General features: G+C 38.9%; 3 protein-coding genes across 10 annotated transcripts in view; 2 read left to right on the top strand and 1 right to left on the bottom strand.

Annotated features, from left to right (window-relative positions):
* LOC118263607 (testis-specific serine/threonine-protein kinase 1) overlaps positions 1-388 on the top strand; it is a 6,564-nt gene extending 6,176 nt beyond the window's left edge. Inside the window, exon 6 of the mRNA XM_035575701.2 lies at positions 241-388. Within this exon, the coding sequence (XP_035431594.1) occupies position 241 (1 nt within the window). The 3' untranslated portion in view covers positions 242-388. The remainder of the gene's footprint in view (positions 1-240) is intronic.
* LOC118263606 (testis-specific serine/threonine-protein kinase 6) overlaps positions 1-3,313 on the top strand; it is a 3,651-nt gene extending 338 nt beyond the window's left edge. Inside the window, exons 2-5 of one of the 2 annotated variants that reach the window (XM_035575700.2) lie at positions 30-638; positions 753-912; positions 1,858-1,971; positions 2,198-3,313. In XM_035575700.2, coding sequence (XP_035431593.1) covers positions 30-638; positions 753-912; positions 1,858-1,971; positions 2,198-2,274 — 960 coding nt within the window. In that variant the 3' untranslated portion in view covers positions 2,275-3,313. Of the gene's footprint in view, positions 1-29; positions 639-752; positions 913-1,842; positions 1,972-2,197 lie in introns of both variants that reach the window. The other variant, XM_035575699.2, reaches the window with a different exon arrangement.
* LOC118263602 (liprin-beta-1) lies at positions 2,293-21,850 on the bottom strand. 7 transcript variants are annotated; one of them, XM_050705461.1, is made up of 13 exons: positions 21,253-21,850; positions 20,322-20,947; positions 19,722-19,895; positions 15,864-16,025; positions 15,223-15,325; positions 13,767-13,905; positions 13,082-13,304; positions 11,678-11,888; positions 7,535-7,735; positions 7,098-7,209; positions 6,873-6,969; positions 5,637-5,733; positions 2,293-4,540 (listed from the first exon to the last, which is right to left on the bottom strand). In XM_050705461.1, exons 1-13 carry the CDS (start codon positions 21,527-21,529, stop codon positions 4,482-4,484), a joined length of 2,481 nt encoding a protein of 826 aa, XP_050561418.1. In that variant the 5' UTR covers positions 21,530-21,850; the 3' UTR covers positions 2,293-4,481. The 7 variants fall into 7 exon arrangements, with proteins under 7 accessions (XP_050561418.1, XP_035431583.1, XP_035431585.1 ...); XM_035575690.2 differs by having other exon boundaries at positions 5,617-5,733; positions 15,166-15,325; positions 21,253-21,832; XM_035575692.2 differs by having other exon boundaries at positions 5,617-5,733; positions 21,253-21,832.

The raw sequence follows: 21,850 nt of genomic DNA, 5'->3' as shown, positions 1-21,850 counted from the left end.
TTTTGACTATTGAATAAACTTCTTTACAGGTTTACAAATCTACGCATATGGTCGACGAGACACGGCACGCTGTGTTGGCCTGCAAAGTGATAGACACAGCGCAAGCCCCACGCGACTATCTCACTAAGTTCTTACCACGCGAGTTAGACGTTCTGATAAGAATCAACCACCCCCATATTGTGAATGTGTCCCACATTTTCCAACGACGAGCTAAATACTTCATTTTTCTACGTTTCGCAGAAAACGGCGATTTACTAGATTTTTTGACACAAAACGGCGCAGTGCCAGAGAACCAATGCAGACTATGGATGAGGCAGATTATATCGGGCATTCATTACATACACACTATGGATATAGCACATAGAGATCTCAAGTGTGAAAATATATTAATAACATCAAATTATAATGTGAAGATTACCGATTTTGGTTTTGCACGCAATGTTCGTGCGCGCGGCAACGACATTATGAGCGAGACCTACTGCGGGTCTTTATCTTACGCAGCTCCAGAAGTACTGAAAGGTGTGCCTTACTTACCCAAGTATGCGGATATGTGGTCACTCGGCATTATCCTCTACACGATGCTCAACAAAGCATTACCTTTCAATGAGACATCTGTTAAAAAGCTCTATGAGAAACAGGTACTTGCTGTTGACGTTTTTACGCAAATAATGAAACACTCTGTTCATCTCTCTCTCTGAATATATCAAGACCCACGTAAGTAAAGATACTTAATCCAGTTTATGTTTGACTAGGTGATGCGTAAATGGCGTTTTCGTACAAGCGTAGTGAACCAACTGTCATCGGAATGCAAACAACAAGTGACAGAGCTAATGGAACCGGATCCGAAGTCCAGGCCGTCTGCCGGGAGCTTCTTCAACGGACCCTGGATAGCGATGGATGCCAGGCTCACAAGTAAATACATACATATAACATAATGTGACTGTACTCACTTCGTCCCATAGAAGTAACAACAACAGTAAAACTGCAGAGCAGCTTTATATTTAAGAGCATTAACATGTACTAAAATTCATTTGGTAAAGCTCCACTAAGGGTCCGTTCACACAGACCGGCTCGGAGAGGAGAGCAAATTTTTATGACGTTGAAAACACAGTTTTAAATATCTGTATTAAGGTTTATTTTTTAATGTGCACTGTTTTTGTTATTAAAAATGCTTGACGGCGCTTGGTGTGAAATAATAAAAGGAGCTGACCGGCTCCTATCGCGTGCTCTTACTCGCTTGCGCAGCCGATCGGCTCCGAGCGCATCCGTGTCCAGCCGGTGCATGTGAAATAGTTGGCGACTCTGACTCCAAGCGTTTACGATCCGATTTGTGCGTTCGAGCAGCCGATCGGGTCCGATTGTGTGCTCTTTGTTGCTCGCGCATACGATCGGCTCCGAACGCATCCGCTTCCAGCCGGTTTATGTGACGTAGTTGGCGACTCGAAGCGACCGACTGCAAGCGTATACCATCCGGTCTGTGTGAAAAGAAAAATGCGCGCCGATGCTCTCCGAGCCGGTCTGTGTGAACGGTCCCTAATAGGGGTAATAGGGGATCCGGATGCAATCGCGTATTATAGTAAAGCCAAAAAGCCCCAGCATCCTAAAACTGAGACTGAGGATTAGGTACTCTCTTAATTTTGTTGATGAATTTGTTGAGATCCCCAAGGATGGTGGTCGTTATGGCAAGCTGACCACACAAAAGGGACCAACGGTCAGCAGTAATCCACCACCCAGCTGATTATGAGGATAAACAAAGTGGTTTAGTTAACCTTGATAATACTAGGCTTGTGTACATAATATTTTGATCACAAACTAATAATTTTATATTAAACTTATTTATAGAATTGACATTTTTAGAAGAGTCATTGCTAAAACAAGCCCATGATGAGGCTCAGAGGAGAGAGAAGGAGACGGAAGATGAGAGTGAGGTGGAGAGAATAGCTGAGCTGCGGCGGAAAGGACGTGGGAAAGGTAACTGTCACTTTAACTATGTATAGTACAATCAAAGTATAAGAATTAGTTGTATAGTTAACATTAACAACTTTTGTGTCGATAGTACAATCAAAGTATAAGAATTAGTTGTATAGTTAACTTTTGTTTTATACCCGGGTAGACAGAGATGTGAGAATTTGTTGTACCTATAGTGATATAGAAATCTGTGAAAAATATATTTCTAAATACTTTATTTCTTTTACAGAGGGCTTGAAAATATTGAAAAACAATGAAGCATTATTAGCCAAATCACAACAGTTATTTGATAATAAAGAATATTAAAAAAATGAAAATCAGCAATTGTGTTCATTCAGTATTTATTAAACTTTTAAAATTCTTTATTTTATATTTTTAAGATATTGTAAAAATGTTTTAATACGTAATTGTACAAAGACTTTGTTGTTTTAATGATATACATTAGTGAAATTATTCACTCGCTAGTTTTTTAACTTTTATTTATAAAGCCTATGGAAGACGAGGGTCTATCGTAAAGGGCTTACAACATGTAGGTATAACATTTGGCACAACGTGTTAGGAACAGGATCGTGGACTATACTATAACTCAAATCATTTGTAAATGTTTTAACATAGCAAAACAAACTTCGTAACATTGTGCGACAGAAATATAAATACAACTGAATGTTTGCTTCACATACATTGGACATATGAAATAAACGCTATAATATATTTGTAACAGACTCTCAGGATGTTTAATCAGGGTAATGCTTATAAAGACATCTATATAATTATTTATAATACATTTCTTAAACAAACAAGAAGAATTCCAGAAACAACTATTGAAGCTGTCCCTATTCTATATAAGTAAATATATTATAAACTGGTATATAATCTCTTATAACTATATGAAAAAGTATTTCCAGGAAGTGGAAAAGAGACCAGAATAATATTGTCGCCTTTCAGTCGATTCCTAATAAGCTACTTAATTACTTGTAAAAGCGCTAAGTACGGCAAAAATTGTAACAACTGTATATAATACTTATGAATATGCAAAGTTAGTTGATTGTGTTCACTTTCATAATAAACAATTTCATTTTGATATAAAAACATCATGGAATGTCTATTGCTCGCTTGATAATCTGATTTCTTTTTCATTCTATCATTATATCAACCAGCACACACAACTCCAGAAATATTCACTTAACCATTAAATTAGAGGTATAATAAATATTTTTCTTAAATAAATGATTACATCAATATCTATTATTCTCGGTCGCCACTCGCCTAATATTTTTTATGACTATTGTACATAATTACTTATGATCTTGACAAAAGTAATAAAGTATAAAATGTGATGAAATTACTAAGCATTTTTCCTCAATCTCACGTGTGTTTGAAGAACTTTCTTACAATATCTTAGTTATTTTTATAGTATAGTGAAGGTATATTATATCTTTTTTCATTTAAAAGACAATGCCCTTCACTACATTAGCTTTCTCTTGCGTTATGATTGTTTTAAAACAATTTTCACACTTTGAATCACGAACAACAATTTGTGGCAAAACACAATTGCTGTCCCAATATGAACGAAGTTGAATGACGACCATCATTAATCCTACAATAAAATTGTTTGTTTCTCTCATGATTTTTGGCAGCTGCATACAATATTACATCTGTTTTAAACACTACATAACTTTATTATTTCAATTAATACCTTGGACACACATTTCACCTTCGAGGACTAAGTCTTAAATATTCTTTCTTTTTACTTTTAGGGCTGAACGCCAAAATACATAATTTAGCACCAACACACTGTCGAAATTAGAAAAAGACCTCGGAATTAATATTTTTTCATTCACATAATTTTACTGCTGCTCAGCAATTAATTAATGTTAATTTAATTTACATAGTATTAAACGAAATTCAAACACTTTACCCGCCGTCCTTAGAAATTCTTTTAGGAACAAAATCCTTACTAACGAATAGTTTCAAGTAACCATTATCTGAGTACGGCAGACTTTATTTATCTGTGGTCCATTGAAAAAAATGCAATAGAACTCTTACGATCTCCAACAAAAATAGAGGGAATCTTCATTTAACAATATCTTGACACATAATTATAATATTATATTAATTATCTATTTGTTTTAGAGTTTTTTCTCTAACAATTCATTGCTGAAATTTATAATTTAAATAGGCTTACGTATAAAACATTTGTTATATGCCCTTTTCATAAAGGACTTCATAATTATTATCCGCGAGCCTAACATCCAATAATAATGTTATATTTATACAGACAGTGTTGTAAAATGTCAGCGAAATAGTAAAATGACATTATGAAACCTGTATTGTATTAATTGTAGTTCATTATTAGAATTTAGTAAATGTTTCGCTGACGTGATTTTGTTTTCTTTTTCACTTCTTACGCTTTGGTGGTAGTTTGCAGTATTCTGATTAGTATTTGATGAATGATGACGTACCTAGAGTGACATAGGTTAGTATAGCAGTGGTACTATTGCGCCCTCGCCTCGTCACGCGGGGGAGAGACAGCCGACGCGACGTCCGCTGTTGCTGATCTTACTTTCATCGTCTGAAAGCATTAGAAACCACTTATAAACACACTTATAAATTGCCATTGTATCGTCAGTTAGATATATGAGACTGCCTTATAAATAAAACATATTATTTTGTTTCAATAGTTAATTGTATACTTTTGTTATGCTACCCAAACCACCAAAAGCTAGGAAACCCAATTATTGCCGTGTTAAATGTTGTTAAAAGAAGTTCACAATCACCAAACTACAGTGCACACTCGTTATATAATAGTGCTAGAAAACAAACATACCTTTGGAGTTTCAAATTATTTCAAACAAAAATAAAAACTGATATAATCTTACTATGAATGCAAACTTATTTCAAATGTATATCTGGTCACCTGGACAAACTCTCTAAACAAAAAATTCAAATACTGATAGATTAGTTTATGATAACTTGTACATGTAATGGTATTTATATTAATTTTAACGCCACTGAGAATCCTGTAATATTCTAAAATGTGTCAAATTAAATTGAATTATTGTACATTGTTTCCAAAATAAATATGATACTGAATGAATTATATGTATATCTTTTAAAACCGTACTCAAAAAGTGTTCACGAAATCATCAATTGCTTTAGGCCATACAGCACATACATAGGTACTTGAATTGTAAATGAAACTAAACATGTACATATTTTCTATTGTAAAACAAGATAGATAATTTTTCATGGTATAAGATGGCAAACGAGCAGACGGATTACCTGATGGTAAGCGCAATCTCTGCCGCCCAGGGGTTAGGAATTTAAGGGTCGTTGGGGAATCGGAGATTAGGAAGATTGGGAAACGGATAATTGGGCGACCACGACCAGTAACCTCACTCACACAACAAAACACAACGCAAGCTTTGTTTCACGTCGGTTTTCTGTGAGGTCGTGGTATCACTCCGGTCAAGTCGGCCCATTCGTGCCGAAGCATGGCTCTCTTTAAACTTAAGATTACGATTTTCTTACTTTATAGTCCTTAACTGAAGGTTCAAAATTAAATATCATATTTATTCTACATATTATGATGATTTCGTGAACAGTGCAAAAGTATTACAGATTAGTGCTGTTAGTAAGGCAACTTACTGGCGAGTTGGTTATGTCACCTGAGCAGTCATCGTGTAGAGGGCACACGAGGTCGCCGAGGTCCAAGTCGTCCTTACTCTTCTTACGTTTCAACGAGAACTGGCTTTTCTTTGGTACCTAGTAATAGAGGTATCATTTAGCTTGCAATAATAAATCTTAATACAAATTTTGTTTTTATAAAAACACTAGCGGACCCGACAGACGTTGTCCTGTCTACACGTCTCTAATTTGAAAATTTTAAACTTTTTTTAATAAGCTAAAACATTCTGGACCTTTTTGATGAAAATTGTTATTCAAATGTTATGACAATATTTAACGTCATTAATATTTGACACTGCGATGGTAGCGCCGTCTGTCGGATCCAATGTAAAACATTCCAAAATCAACAACCTACTACTAAATTAAAAACTAATTAAAAAAACATTGTCCAGCGGACAAAATTGTGAATCTAAACCATTCTCAGATCCCCTTGAACACACACAAAAAAGTTCATCAAAATCGGTCCACTCGTTTAAGAGAAGTTCAGTGACATACACACTTACAGAAGAATTATATATATAAAGATGACTAGGATTTTCTCCTGTGTCGTTGATTCGTTTACAAGTATACAAATTCGTATACACGTCACACCCTACACACATTTATTTTACATCATGACGGTGGCAAGAAAGCGGACGTCTCGCCTGATGGTAAGTGGTTACCGTGGCCCATGAACGCCTGCAACACTTGGGGCATTACGTGCGCTTTGAGTTCGGAAACCTATTTACTCCCCTCTTGAAGTACTCCATGTTGTAGCCTATAGGGAAAACCTCGGCAGAAAGTTCATTCCACGTCACATATAGATTGCACAAACAGTTCTCTCTGTACTCGCGACACGTTACTATGTAGCCCAACCAAACTGTGCCAACCGTGCAGCAAATTGTAATCTCATGTGGAAAAGGACAAGTTTGCTACAGCAAAGTCCTTGTTTAGTCTTCAAACTGATATAGAAGATCAATCAAATCTAAATGGCAATGGTAATGGCTTCTTGGCCCATCAGACTCTCATACGAATAACAAACAAAATGACATCAAATAAGTGTTTTTTTTAAGTTCAAGGGAGTTCTTTTGTAAGTATGTCATTACTCTTGGCACTGCTACATATCCCTGACCTATGGTATTATTTTTAGAGTAGGGAAGGTTGATAAAATATTACGTTGAAAGGAGTATGTCATAGCTGATTTCCAATAGGAGGTGAAAATAACAGCGAACATTTACCTTGTATTTGGTAGTAGCAGTAAGAGGTTGATATCCGAGCGTTTGTTCCGCGTTACGCTTCTGTTGTATTACATCTCGGCCTAGCAGGTCGTTGAATCTAGAAAGATAAGATGCATAGGTTTATGTAATATTGTTTAGCTAACCTTTATTAACAAATTCATTGAAAAATGTCAACGACATTAGGAAAGAATTTAACAGATATAATTAATTATTATTATTGCTTACCTCTGCGTGAGATGCCGCCGCAGTAGCGTCTTGTTGGCTGGAATGTTTAGTAAAGCAGCCAGAAGTTCTGCCGTGAACCGCGGCTCCAGTAACATGAGGCCTCCGTGAACACCTTATACAGAGAGAAAACCATTAATATTGCAAAACAGACGCGGCGAACATTACGCAAGGCTGTTCACGAATATGAGGCCCTAAGGTGGCTTAAAACTAGTTGAGTTAGCAAACAGTCATGTGAGTAAACCGTAAAACTTGTTTTTTTTATGGAACACGATGGTAAACGAGCAGACATATCATCTGATGGTAAGCATTCGCCGCTGCCCATTGAAACACCAGAGGCGTTACAATTTCAATAAATATTTCCTAGCTTCGCAACTAGTTGACGCCTGCCAGATTCGATAAAATAAAATAAAAAAATCATAGTTATTATTGTTGCTCACCTGCGCCACGTAAGTTGGGCGCGTACTCCGCGAGGTCGATCTCCTTGAGCCACTGCATGACGCGGTGCGAGGACCACCGCGCCAGTAGCTCGGGCGGCACGCAGGCCTCGGGCGAGCCCTCCGCGCCCACCGTCTCGCCCTCCGCCGCGCGCCGGATCATCGTGTCCGGGTCGAACTTGTTGTCGCGGAGGACTTGGATACCTGAAAGTCGATTTTGATGGTAAATTAAATTAATTAACACAGTACAGTACAGTAACGTCACGCCTTTTATTCCCGAAGGGGTAGACAGAGGTGCTCATTACGACACGAAATGCCACTTTACAATGTACACCCACTTTTCACCATTTGTGTTATAAGTCCCAATATGGGCAATAGGGGGTGACCATAGGGTCACCATGCCCAGACTCCGTGAGAAATTTTCGAAAAACCGAATAGGCCCAGTATGAGTAATAATATGCCCGACCCGTGAATCGAACCCGAGACCCCTTGTCCGGTAGTCGCACTTGCGACCACTCGACCAACGAGGCAGTCTAAATTAATTAATTATTATTTATTAAAAGACCATTAAATATTTTTTTTTTTTTTTTTTTTAATATGTTTATTTACTTTTGTTCTCCACGGACTCTTGGTCCGTGCCCTTGTCATACAATTTGTTTTTCTTTTTACAATAAATCTTATCAATATGGTATCTACCTTACACACTACAATTAACCACAACTATTAAATTTTAACTACAAAAATACTTACGATTAACATATTTGTTTTCTTTTTTTAATCAACTAAATTAAATTTACCGGCGGCTCTGCCAAGTCAGTCAGTATATATATAAATATTAGAAATGGTAAAATCCATATCGGAATCCGGACCGGACGGCATAACCTTTGAGAACTGGTGCACTCCGAGGTTTCACTGGACGAACGGGGTCCCTGGATGCGGTAAAACGACTTGGATAGTGGATCAATTTGATGCGGACAAAGATTTTATTGTCACCACAACAACTGAAGCAGCAAATGACCTCAGAGGCAAACTATCTTGTCGATTTGGGGGACTACTAGTCAAATCTAGGGTTCGAACAATGGCGTCCATCTTAGTAAACGGCTTGAAGGGGCGAGAGAGCTGCACTCGACTAATGGTAGACGAGGCTCTTATGAACCACTTTGGAGCCGTGGTGATGGCCGCCCGAATAACTTTAGCCAAGGAGGTCCTGCTAATTGGTGACATAAATCAGCTCCCGTTCATTGATCGTGACAACCTCTTCCCTCTCCACTACGCCCGCCCTACACATATTACACCCATAAGTCAGGAGTTGCTGTGTACCCACAGGAATCCGATGGACGTGGCCTATGCTCTCAACACAGTTTACAGTGGCATATACTCGTCCAGGTCGGGCGTGAGATCCCTCGAGACAAAAAGATTCTCGGGAGCGATGATCCCAAAATCACTCCCCGACACCTTATACCTGGTACACACCCAGGCAGAAAAGGAATCCCTTAAGAACCAGGGATACGGGTCGGGCGAGGGATCACGCATCCTCACTATACACGAGGCTCAGGGACTTTCGTCCGCGAAGGTGGTAGTTGTGAACACAGCAACAAAGAGGCAAAAAATTCATGATAGCGTACCACATGCAGTAGTTGCAATTTCGCGGCACACACATAGTTGCATCTACTACACGGACAACTGTGATGACGCGATAAGTAAATTGATCAGAAGGGCTGCTGAAGAGAGCGACCATGGGATTATGGACTACAACCTGAAAATGGCCATCAAACACAGAGACGCGGCAGTTGTGGGGGCGCTTTTGGGCGAGAAATGTTCCTCGGACTAAAATAAAAATTTATATAGCGGGAGGTAATGTGTATGCGGAAAACGTAAAAAAGAATATAATTATATAATTGGTAACTCTTTGACTTCTGTAAGCTCTGTTGAAGTCAGCCCACCCGACAGGGGTTGAGGCGTCACGCTCACATAAATGTCCTACAGTCGGTGGCGCTGTGTGTTGGGTTGTTCCGTTCCCAACAAAATGGTTGACCGGACCAATTGCTGACACACACGTCATACTCGTGAACGAGTGCCTTCTGCTGGGGCAGGTCGGCTCTCCCAGCGCGCTGGTGGACCATAAAATATTTAAACCCTTATGAAGAAGTTTTCTGCAAAGTAGTTCATTGAAATGTTACATGAGCTTTACATTTTTAGAGGACGCAATTTTATTTTTTGATCATGTAGGGGGGGTCAATAGAAGCTTAACTTGAAGTTTGTGGGGTCGCCACCCTTGTCCCTCGGCCGCCATCTTGGAAAAAGGGATGGAAACACTTTTTTGCTATATCTCGGAAACTATGCATCGTAATAAAATTTTTAAAATCATAATTTGTAGAAAATTATTTTGCCTACAAATATGTTTATATAACTTTTTGCCCTAAATTAACAATTAAAGAAGTTATAAGTAAAAAAGTGATTTTTTTTTAATAAAATTTTCTCTTTTGCTCTATAACTTTTTTTTTACATTTTATAAATAAATGGCTTCAGACCAATCTTGTAGAATGTTTTTCGAGAAAAATTTTCCCTACAACTGTTTTCAATTTCATTCATTAGAAACTCAGTTACAGCGCTCCGAAGTTAACCGGGTTCGTCAAATTAGTCCAGTCAAATAAGCTTAAATTAGGTAAGAATCTCGGAATGAGAGATACCCAGCTGTAATTTTGTATATACTTGTATATTGACCCCCTAAAACTTGTCTCAAAACCATGGTATATATGGTAGGGTGTAAGCAACTCTTAAAATTCAGGGTCAAAGGTCCCAAAAATCGTTTTTTTGCGGTTTTTTGGAAATATCTCATTTCCTATGGGTTTTTGGTATTTGTATTCATTATTAATATTGTAGAATACAAAATTCTCTACTTTGACTAAGTTTTTTTTATACGGTGAAGCGTTTTCGAGATAGAGGGCGGAGAATGCGCGGTCACTGCATCACATCAGACATTTTTTTTTTCAGCTAACCTATCCGTTATGGTTGGTTATGGATAGGACATTAAAAAAGACGTTATAGTTTCTAAAACCATTTTTCGTCAAATTCAATTGTTTGAAAGATAGACGCTTCCAAAGTGGAAAATTGACCGTGCGTTCTCCGCCCTCTAACTCGACAACGGTTCACCATATAAAAAAAAAATTTAGACAAAAGTTGTAGAGAATTTTGTATTCTACAATATTGATAATGAATACAAATACCAAAAACCCATAGGAAATGAGATATTTCCAAAAAACCGCAAAAATACGATTTTTGGGACCTTTGTCCCTGAATTTTAAGAGTTGCTTACACTATACCATATGTAGGTTTTGAGACAAGTTTTAAGGTGTCAATATACAAATATATACAAACTTACGGCTGGGTATCTCGCATTCCGAGATTCTTACCTAATTTAAGCTTATTTGACTGGACTAATTTGACGAACCCGGTTAACTTCGGAGCGCTGTAACTGAGTTTCTAATGAATGAAATTGAAAACAGTTGTAGGGAAAATTTTTCTCGAAAAATATTCTACAATATCGGTCTGAAGTCATTTATTTATAAAATGTAAAAAAGTTATAGAGGAAAAAATAAAATTTTATTAAAAAAAATTCACATTTTTACTTATAACTTCTTTAATTGTTTATTTAGGGCAAAAAGGTATATAAACATATTTGTAGGCAAAATAATTTTCTACAAATTATGATTTTAAAAATTTTATTACGATGCATAGTTTCCGAGATATAGCAAAAAAAGTGTTTCCATCCCTTTTTCCAAGATGGCGGCCGGGGGACAAGGGTGGCGACCCCACAAACTTCAAGTTAAGCTTCTATTGACCCCCCCTACATGATCAAAAAATAAAATTGCGTCCTCTAAAAAATGCATTATTCGGCCCTCAAATTGTAACATTTCAATGGACTATAGGCGGTTTGTATAATCCGATGAGACGCATGAATGGTCGCCAAACGCGGGTGGCGGCTAATCGTGCGGTCAATCGCTAGTGTATATGGCTTAGTGATATACAATGTTGTGGCGTTGTTTGGTGTTTCTTATTGACAGTTTTGTTTTACTAAGAGGGATTGGTAAGTTTTTTTCAGGGTCTGGTGTATGCTGTCAAGGGGTATAAGACTATAGTAGGTACCCCTGCGTATGGAGAGCGCGTGCAGCGCGTGCGTGACGCGGAGATGCGCGTGCAGGTCGGCGTGCGTGAGGCGGTGCAGTAGTCGTGCGTCGAGCGCGGCGTCCCCGGCCGCGGCCCGCGCGCCGCACGCGCCCACGTCCTCCAGCCAGCGCAGCGTCCACGCCGTGTCCAGCCGCCCCGCCAGTGTCAGTAGCGGGTCGCCGTGACCGCCCTGACAAACAGAACACTAGAGGGTTTAAAAAGGTGTTTTCATATTCAAAAACGTTAATATTTTTTTAAAACGTTGACTAACGCGTCGTTTGCATATCACACACAGAACAACAACTTATAATCTATACTAATATTATAAAGCTGAAGAGTTTGTTTGTTTGAACGCGCTAATCTTCGGAACTCCTGGTTCGATTTGAATAATTCTTTTTGTGTTGGATAGCACATTTATCAAGGAAGGTTATAAGCTATAAAACATCACGCTATGACCTATAGCAGCCAAGCACAGCGGGTGAAACCGCGCGGAAGTAGCTAGTTCAAACATATAAATTTTTAAACTGACATGGTCACTAACACTAGAATAGGAATTTGAAACGGGATATTTACCATGTTTTTATTTATGTCTATGAGTTTCCGATATTTCGGCAATGTTGCAAGCGTAAATATCCCGTTTCAAGTTCCAATTATTCAAACATGTTAATATTTTTAAAAACGTTTTCTCACATGATGTTTACACATCACATACAGAACAACAATTTATATAATCACATCATATTCTATGGGGGAATGTAACAGCCGATCAATTGCATATCAGCCAGGTAACTTGTGACACCAATCGTGCAGTCAGTCTTCATACTACGAGATTAACGTACTTATCTACAATGTGATAGGGGTGAGACTTCTAACCCGTTAAGGCTGAGTACCACATCTAATTTTATCGAGAAAAAAAAATGGAGGGTTGAACCCCCAATTGAAAATATTGAAATATGACGATATTTTCGGTAAAAATAATTCAGAAATGTTTTTTTTTCTCACCTAAACATTATTAAACATATGTCTAAACATTATTAAACATATGTTTAAACATTATTAAACATATGTTTAAACATATGTTTAATAATGTAATGCTAACTGATTCATTACTTTTTTCATATGAAAAAAGTAATGAATCAGTTAGCTAAGGTTATTAGCTACTGTTTGTCGTATTTTTTATGTTTCTACGACGCATACAACCTTTGATATCAAAAAAAGTAAAAAAATATTAAAATAGCCATAATTTTTAGGGGGAGGGGATTCGACCCCTTCGACCCCCGACTTTTGTCGATAAAATTAGATGTAGTACTCAGCCTTAACGGGTTAGAAGTCTCACCCCTATCACATTGTATATCGATATATTATGAGAATATGAACACTTACCAGCAAATCAGTGAGGCCGAGCAATATCTTCTTCTTATGCAAAGGATGTTTGATGGCCAGTTCCTTCTCAATGGCGTTATGCGAGGCGGCCGCTAACTGTCCTCGCGCATCGGGCGAAGCACCGAGCCAAGTACGAGCGGCGGGTACATATACTTCCAAACCGAGGCTTTCAAGCCAACCACAGGTGGTCTCACAGTCCCACTCGCGAACATCTATCGTTTCCCTGGAAATTAAATTAACATGTTTTTTAGACTTAGCAAATTATTTGCGGGATGTCGACATATATGCAGCTCATAATTTAGGGTCCCGGTGTGGCCCGAAACTAGTCAAGCAACACCAAAATATTTTATTATCTCAATTGGCCAGAATGCCTACCGGACGGCTTCAACTACTCAAACAACTGTCGAGGGCACATCGCAGACTCGGCTGCGTCGTTATCCACAATAGCTTTCCTCCAGAACTTATTGCTTCAACACCAGGTATTACATCTAATATATAAAATTCTCGTGTCACAGTTTTCGTTGCCATACTCCTCCGAAACGGCTTGACCGATTTTGATGAAATTTTTGAGCTTATCCGGTATCTATAAGAATCGGCCAACATCTATTTTTCATCCCCCTAAATGTTTATTTATATGGCAAAACAACTTTTGCCGGGTCAGCTAGTAGTATATAAAAGTACATACCAAGGCATGGGATGCGTGCGCAGTCTTGGCGTAGAAGGTCTGGCCGGCCGCAAAGACCGCGCGTCCCCGCCCTCTAGTCGCGCGCGTAATGCTGCCGCCCCTGGGCTACTGCTGCGACCAGACGACTCTTCCTTCTCCGCTGTTACATTCAATTACACATTACTATCAATTTTATATTGTGTTTATTTCATGCCAAAACATGCTAACAAACTTAAGACAGTGTCGTGCCTATTCTTCTTGGTTCTGATTATAACCAACTTCTTTAGTCGTGTATTCGCGTGATTAACTCGCATTTGTATTCTATTAGGACTGCGGGTAAAACTGTAGCGTCTGTGTCAAATATTTATGTACAAATTATTGTTAAATATACGCAATTAAATGATGTATGTTTATTTATACGATTTACGGTGAAGCCAGGCTAGTTTCGAGTAACATTAGAGAAAACTTGGACTTGAACTTCTGTAAGGAAGCTGGTGTGGTTAGAAACTAGTCGGCCAATCCCTAATCCAAACAAAGATTACATTAGCTAAACAAAAGACAAAAAAAGTATTGAACGCCTTTAAGATACTATATCGATATAGTAAGGCAAAACTTTGTCTAACTATCATAGCTGCATCTTTTATTACCATCTTTAAAGACGCTAGTTTTATGGCCTCAAAGTTTTTGATCTTCCACGACACATGCAAGCAATCTTTTATAAAACTTTCAACGAGTTTTTGATATCGTACGGACAAATCAGTACCCTTAGTACGAGTTTGCTTTACGTTGAATGAAAACGAAACGACAGCGCGTTCGGCGCTCTGATTGGCCGACGCGAATAAACCAACCAATCATCGTTTCGTTTTCGTTCAACGTAAAGCCAACTCGTACTAAGGGTACTGAAGAATATACATAAAAGCCCCAAATTAAACTTTCACTTTAGCTAATAGTAATTACATAGTTCAGTTATCAATACAAAAACCAAAAGCTACATGCAGTTTGCAAACGATCACAAGGACACTGGACATATTCCTAGGTCTGTTTGGAACATGCGTCTACAACATTTTCTATATACAACAACCACATAACGACATAGACATAAGCGAGCGGAGTGTAACTGGAAAAGCATGATATGTAATATTTTTCCAGAAGTTTTAGGAAAGGGACATATTAGATTTAGAATTCCATTTCAGCTATGATCGTCCCACTGCAGGTCAAAGGGACATATTACAGAGATATTTATTTTGGAATATACGACAGTTGATTTTGAATTTGTCTCAAAAACTGTTAGGAAAATCTGGAATTTTGATTTAAACGACGCAATTGGGGGATTTTGGACATTTTGAAGATACAAAGGGTTGTATTAGAGCGTTCAAGCTGGGTCCATGCGGGTCAAAGTGACCGCGTGGGTCGTAGAGACCTAGGTTGGGCACAGAGTGTCCTCGGCCGCGCGCCACCACCATGTTGTTCTGTTTACCGAAGGCCACGCGCGCCTCTGACGTCACCACAGAAGAGCGCGGCAACGACGAATACATGTGCGTGTTGCGCTCGATCGTACGACCGTAGTTTGCGGGCGGTGTCTGAAATGTTAATAAATATTGTGTCAATACTATTTCATTTAGCCATTTAAGTGGGTAAATAGTAGGTATTGGAGGGTTTTTGTAGTGAAATTAAGATGTTCTGGCAAGTTAACTTGAAGGATTGCTCTTTCATTTTTTTGAGGGGGGAAAATCATCCTATGACTTCTCCCGCCTTGGGCGAGGCGGGAGGGAGTGTCAGACTCTTACTGACTAAAAACTACTCCGTTCCTACTGCTGCTTTTCGAGCCGGAGCCCCGGTAAACCCGCTAGATAGTCCGCAGCTCCGGTTGAAGAATTGCTTACAGCTAAACTTTCAATGTCTATTGGGATTTAAGATCCATGTTGATGTTGACTGACGCCTTTAACTGTCTTGGGATGAAACTATGAAACTTGATACTTCATACAACTTAACTGCCACAACTGTTTAATGGTAAAGAAACCTTAATTTATTGTGAACAGTTCTTGCCTGCAGTAAACTTTAAACATTTTAAACTGGCACAGTTTTGAGTCATAAAAGGAAAGCAATAAAGTAACATACTCTAGGGGGCGCAGGTCTAGCGATGGGCATGGCGGCCACTGGCTCGGGCGGCGGCGGCGAACGTTCTAGAATGCCGCGCTCGGCCGCACGCAGCCTCACTTCACTTAGTTTCGACAACAACTCCAACTTCTGCGTCTCGAGAGACGAACGTTGCAGCATTTCCTGGAAAAGTTTACAGCCATTTGTTAAGCGAGTTTTATTCTCTGACTATGACATACTTTGGTTAACTGTTTCCATTAAGGCAAGTATGAAAAAGGTGCATTATAGCTTAGATGTTAATTTCCCACAGAAGCACTTACGTATTCCGTATTGCTTAGCATTTTGAAAATGTATCAATACTTATTTTTCGAATAATTCTTGGAATCCGCATTTAATTACCTAAATAATGGTTTGATTAAACATTATTTTGCACATATAGATCGTATAACTTTAAAGCTTATGACCGTAAGTTTCATAGATACTACTTATACCCAGAACCCTAATAGGGCAGTAGAAACTCAAAATTATTATACACTGTATCCAGAAAATCCTACCTAAAACAAATACAAACAAATTCATACGCTCTATAGCATCGCGCTAACGACCCATACCATACATTCCAAATTCCATTTAAAATAAAGAACACGGAGAACAGCTGTCTAGACCAACTGTGCCTCTAATAGGATCTCTAAATCGAAACGTCTAAACAGCATTGACCTCATCGAAATTAAAGTTCAATCCGATAGAAATTTTTATAGTACAACGCTGTCTCCACTCGTTTGTTGGTTGTTAATAAAAAGGCGCATCTGGCGTACTTCGTACCGTACGCGCCACACATTGCCCGGAACGTAAATGGACTACAGAATTAGAACGATTCAAACGGACTGTTTATCTTTATTTTATTTAGTAGCTAACGTGCTGATTGCTGTTTTACCAGGTATTTTGGTATATTGAATCTAATATAAGATTCTTTTGGTAATTTGTTTAACATCATAGTTAGTTATGTTTGTGTTACGTTTCCATTCATCAGTTGTAGTACCTACATATTAATAGCATAATACTGTAATATTCAAAACCGGCTCAAATATTTTATACTGCAGTTTTATTTACAAACGCAAAACCAATAAAGCTTTATTGCTCATTAATACTAAAAGAAATAACCAAACCTATTTCAGCATTTATAAAAGCAAAATAATGTTATGTTTTTGAATAATATTTTATTAAATTGAAAACATATTAGTTTCAAATGTAACGATAACGTTTATTCAATAATAAATATTTTGTTTTGAACGATTTTACAAACAAGTTGTGTATTGAACTGTTCCTAATCTATCACGTTGATTGATCCGTTGGCACCCGCGCGTGGCCATGTGTAGGTGAGGCCATCATTATTTTCTCTACACTATTTTATCGATTTCCAGACCTACATGTGACTATGTGACGCATCAATTCTTTTAAACATCAACTAAGTGTTCCATTAAAATTAATTTAATTTCCTATGTGTCAATCACTGAAAGAATTTTCGTAAACATTCAATGAAATGTTTTTGTAACACAAATCTGAGACAGGAAATATCTTTAAACGAATATTTATCAATGAAAATAAAAGTTGTTGCCGTCCGAAACTTTTCCTTGTAACACAATACAACCGATATAGGAGGGTCATGCTGCCAAAAGTTGCTCGGTAATGTGGGGGCTTTGTTACTTTTGTATTTTGGTGTAAGAGTATGATGGAACAAGATGACAGGAGACATAAATCTCTTGTCATAATTCTGAGACAATGAACATTCTCGCACGCTCACGCGACTCGACGTCGCAACCCGTAATTTGCATCCTACAAGACACGCAACGTTAGTGATTCGATCATCTAATCCGCATAGTAAAACACACGTCATCTGTAGTACGTGATACTGTATTTTCTATATAAGTATGTTGGTATTTGATAGTACACTTCCATTGTGCCAGCGTAACGATTATCGATAGTAACATAAATCTATTGTCGATAAATACCAACATGAGTTTTACCAGATGTCGGTTCTCTAGTTGCTTCTTATCTATCTACACTAATGAATAAAACTGTAGTGTCTGTTTGTAACATTGAAATAACCGCTTTTTACTACAAACATAAAAATCCATACGATATACAATTTTTACAACTTTTGTCTGACTGACCGTTGGTTCGAGCTAATCTCTGGAATCTCTCTAAAATATCTGGACGGATTTAAATGGGAGTTTTATTTTCAGGTAGCTGATGTACTAAGGAGTAACTTAGACTACTTTAATTTTAGAAAAAAAGACAAATTCCCAATTTCTTTTGGAAGTCATTATTCTACGCGGACGAAGTCGCGAGCAACAGCTAGTTTTAAAATACATCATCATAATTCAGGAAAGGAATTTATTATAGTTAATAGCCTAAACTACACCGAGTTTTCGTAAGTTATGTTATTAACGTATATGCGACGCGACCAAGCAACTAAATGGTAACTGAAAATATCGATATCCAAATCCTCGGCAATATCTACCCTTTTCAATAAGGATTAAACTTCAGGTTGGCAGCTCAGGCAATTTAAAAATAAAGAAAAATGTGATTATATCCACAGTACCAACAAAATTCATACTTTTAGCGCTCTCCTGCCTTGAAATGCAAATATTACTTTTTGACTTGGAGATGAAACAATGAAAACGGATTTCATTCATTAAACTAATTGAAGGCGACCGGATTCTGGCAAAGCCGCGCTTTGATGACACGAAGGTAATCCTAGGATTACAATTCCCTATTGTATGTATAAGGGCATAGGTATCTATCCACCAAATACATTATATGCAAACCTATTTCAAGGACTGTCTACTATCAAACTAAATGCATAATAATTGATGGATTGGCTCTTTAGCCAAAAAGACAAAGCAATAATAATCTAAATAAAGTGCTTGTTTTAGGTCTATTTGTACCTATAAGTTTTTAAACTGACATGGCCATTAAACTGACACTATCATTAGAACTTTACTTGGAAACTCATAGACATAAATAAACATGGTAAATATCCCGTCTCAAGTTCTAAAGATAGTATTTGTACCTAGTAATTGCTTAATGTATTTGGTAAAATGTCGTGTGACGGGCACGCGAAGTTGAATGCGATAAAGAGACCGGGCTCCGCCTAAGGCGCGCTAGAAATTGTGCGGCCCACACCGATCATGATTATTCAATAGCCCCGTTCCACGGGGATCTAGGCCGTGCTGAATGTTAAACAGTTTACCGTCTTACTATCATATTTATTAATTCAACTGCAAATCCAAACGAGCTAACACTGTCTCACTGTTCCCTTAACAAATTAATTGGACACATTTACCCCTTGTTTCACTAAGTTAAATTAATCTATTGTATAGGCCTATGTAATGTTAAGGAAGTAAATGAGATTGCAAACTTTCCCAGTAAATAAAGGACGACAATCGCGAAACTTAAAGTAAAGTGGCAAGACAAGTGTACAGCGGAGTTGTAAAACAAGCAACTCTGTTTAGAACTAGCGTGACCCCAGTCTCTTTAGCGCCTAGTTTCCAACTTAAATATTGAAGAATTTTTGTTTTGTTTACGATTGTAAATTAAAGAAAAAGATTTCGTATTTGAAAATAAAATACTAGCAAATATTTATCCGTACGTATACAAGAACGAAAACAAAATAAATGTAGATACGCTAGCGTTAAATCTTGTCCCAGTTAAATTTTCACGCGTTTTTAAATGGAATTCTGCACGAGGCCGAGTACGATCCCAATTTCAACGTTATGTTATTTTGTTGTTAACCTAGTATTTTCAACATGCCCCAGAATGCGGCTGGAAGCTACAAGCGCTTTTTGTTTAAGCTGGAAAATTAAGTTTTTTTTTTACCTTTTGCAATCTTTGTTCAGCGTCGTCCAGCCTCTGCCTTGCATCCTGCAGCGCGCGTTCTAGGTCTGTCATCTTCTCGGTCTGCGCGGCGATTTGTTCCGACAACACTTGCACCTGAAGATGCAAACTTTCTTTGTCTGCCTCGAGCCGGCGAACGCGATCCTCCGCATCGTTCTGTAATGTTCGTTACACTAATATAGTTCACACAACACAACCTATAAATAATATGCACAACACACAAGAACGCCGCTATCCGTGCAAATGATTAAACTTGCAGCTCTGTTCATGATTCCGATCATATTTTTGCAGAGTTTGCATTTGTAACAACACAATTAATATGGAAACTGTTATGAATTGTTAAATCATTAGGTATAGTAAATTCACATTCAATTATTATTTACATGGCGCAAATACTAATAGGTACTAAATTAGTATGAAAAAAACATCTCGCACCTAAGTTCCTAGCCTTTACTACAAACTCAATTTACTGTCATAAACGGGTAGGTGGCAAATTGAAGAGAGACGTGTGCTGTAAATAATTTCCGAGCTCAATTCTCCAATTGCCTGAATTAAAGTTTTGTCTACTCTCACTTCCCGTACCTTATAACTTCGTGTGGGCATTGGCGGTAATGAGGGATTAGATGGCCAAGCTCTGTCGTGCATATAACACGGCGGTGGCACTGGAGGTCCGTGACACCAACACATTGGAGGCCACCACCCTCCCTCCGGCCACCGGAAGTGCTCGTAGGAATTCCATCGCCGTTGCAGTTCTGGAGGTGTCTCCTCATTACGAGAACGCCGCGGCCGAGGAGATGCGCGAACACTTGTTGGGTGTTGAGGCGGTTTCGATGTTAACGACGACCTTGACTTGCGGTCACGATCTTGCCGATCGCCCGGAGTACGTCGACGTCTTTCCAAACTGGCTGCGGAATAATCATCGACTCTAGATTCCGAGACACGTTCATCTCCTTCGTCTACCATATTTCCGGTTGGCATCCAAGTAAAATCATCATCACGTCTAGTAGAATTATCTAGCCGCCTACTAGGCGTCAGGGTCCGGTACTCCGCATCACAGCCTCCAGTTTCGTACTCTTGTTCATCAGAGTCATCTGCGCTGGAGGAGCTGGATTCTGTGTCAGATGATCCAGTTCGAGCTGCAGCTACAGCGCCTTCTGTCCAGGTAGTACATTTCACTGTTGCTTCATCAGGACTGTCTGAATCACCGCCTGCCACGAGATAAGCGATAAAAAGTATATAAAACGCGTAGGAGCCTCATGAGCGACATTAACTCACCCATCGGGGAGTACATGTAGGAGCGCACGGCGGGGTGTACGTAGCCGGCCGCCGCGCGCTCCTGCTCCTCATCGAAGGGCTCCGTTAGATATTCGCAGTCGGACATGAGGCTCCGCAAATGCGACACTGCGCGACAAGCTCTCGGCACGAGTCACCTACGTGTCTCTATTTTAAAGTTTGGCTAAGTTCCAGTAATATGCTACGTCAGTGACTCGTCCGCAGATCGCGAGTTACGTACTATCCTGTGGGGGCGGTTCCTCACTGGACTGCACAGAAGCCGAGTCCCGTTCTGAGGCTTCAGACGCTGTAGACAGAGGACGTTCGCTGCCGCCGGATATTCTTCGCGAGCGAATTTCACCAAAATTTTCTTCTCTTATGGAGCGCGCAACATTTCTTATCTCCGCGGAGGTCGATCGTGATTTGACCGATCGAGGCTTTTCCTCGACTACGGTACGATTGTGTAATGCCGCGATGGTGGCAGCCACGAGTGAGCCCCCGCGGCCGAGCTCGCGCATGTTTTAGTTCAAAATGAGCGAGGCTTACACGAATAGGGCCGACGCCCGCGCCCGGAAATAGATCGCTGTATATGCGCCTGATGCATTCTGAACACCCTTCTCGCTTTGATCAGACTTTTATAGTTTAACAAAAATTAAGGTTTATTATGTTAACAAACCCATTTTGTATCACATGTCAGTAACAAACGCATTATATGTTAATTTTAACACGAAATCTTGAAGTATACAACATATTGTTTATGTACACACAACACACCACAACAAGGCGTAGGTAATAGTTGTAGGCAACGTGCGATTCGATGCACACAAGCTAGTGCACTC

Source organism: Spodoptera frugiperda, chromosome 27 (assembly GCF_023101765.2).
Source record: "Spodoptera frugiperda isolate SF20-4 chromosome 27, AGI-APGP_CSIRO_Sfru_2.0, whole genome shotgun sequence".
Lineage (NCBI taxonomy): Eukaryota > Metazoa > Arthropoda > Insecta > Lepidoptera > Noctuidae > Spodoptera > Spodoptera frugiperda.
Note: the sequence above shows the minus strand (reverse complement) of the source record. Positions and strands in the feature narration are given on the sequence as shown.

Bases quoted from the DNA above. Each gene is read 5' to 3' on its own strand.
- LOC118263602 (XM_035575690.2), bottom strand. From the start codon at position 21,529: ATGCGCGAGCTCGGCCGCGGGGGCTCACTCGTGGCTGCCACCATCGCG. The intron at 20,948-21,252 runs GTACGTAACTCG...ATCTCGTGGCAG, and splicing joins GGAACCGCCCCCACAGGATA to GCGGTGATTCAGACAGTCCT. The intron at 7,736-11,677 runs GTACCTACTATA...ATCGACTTTCAG, and splicing joins CGCGCTCTCCATACGCAGGG to GTATCCAAGTCCTCCGCGAC.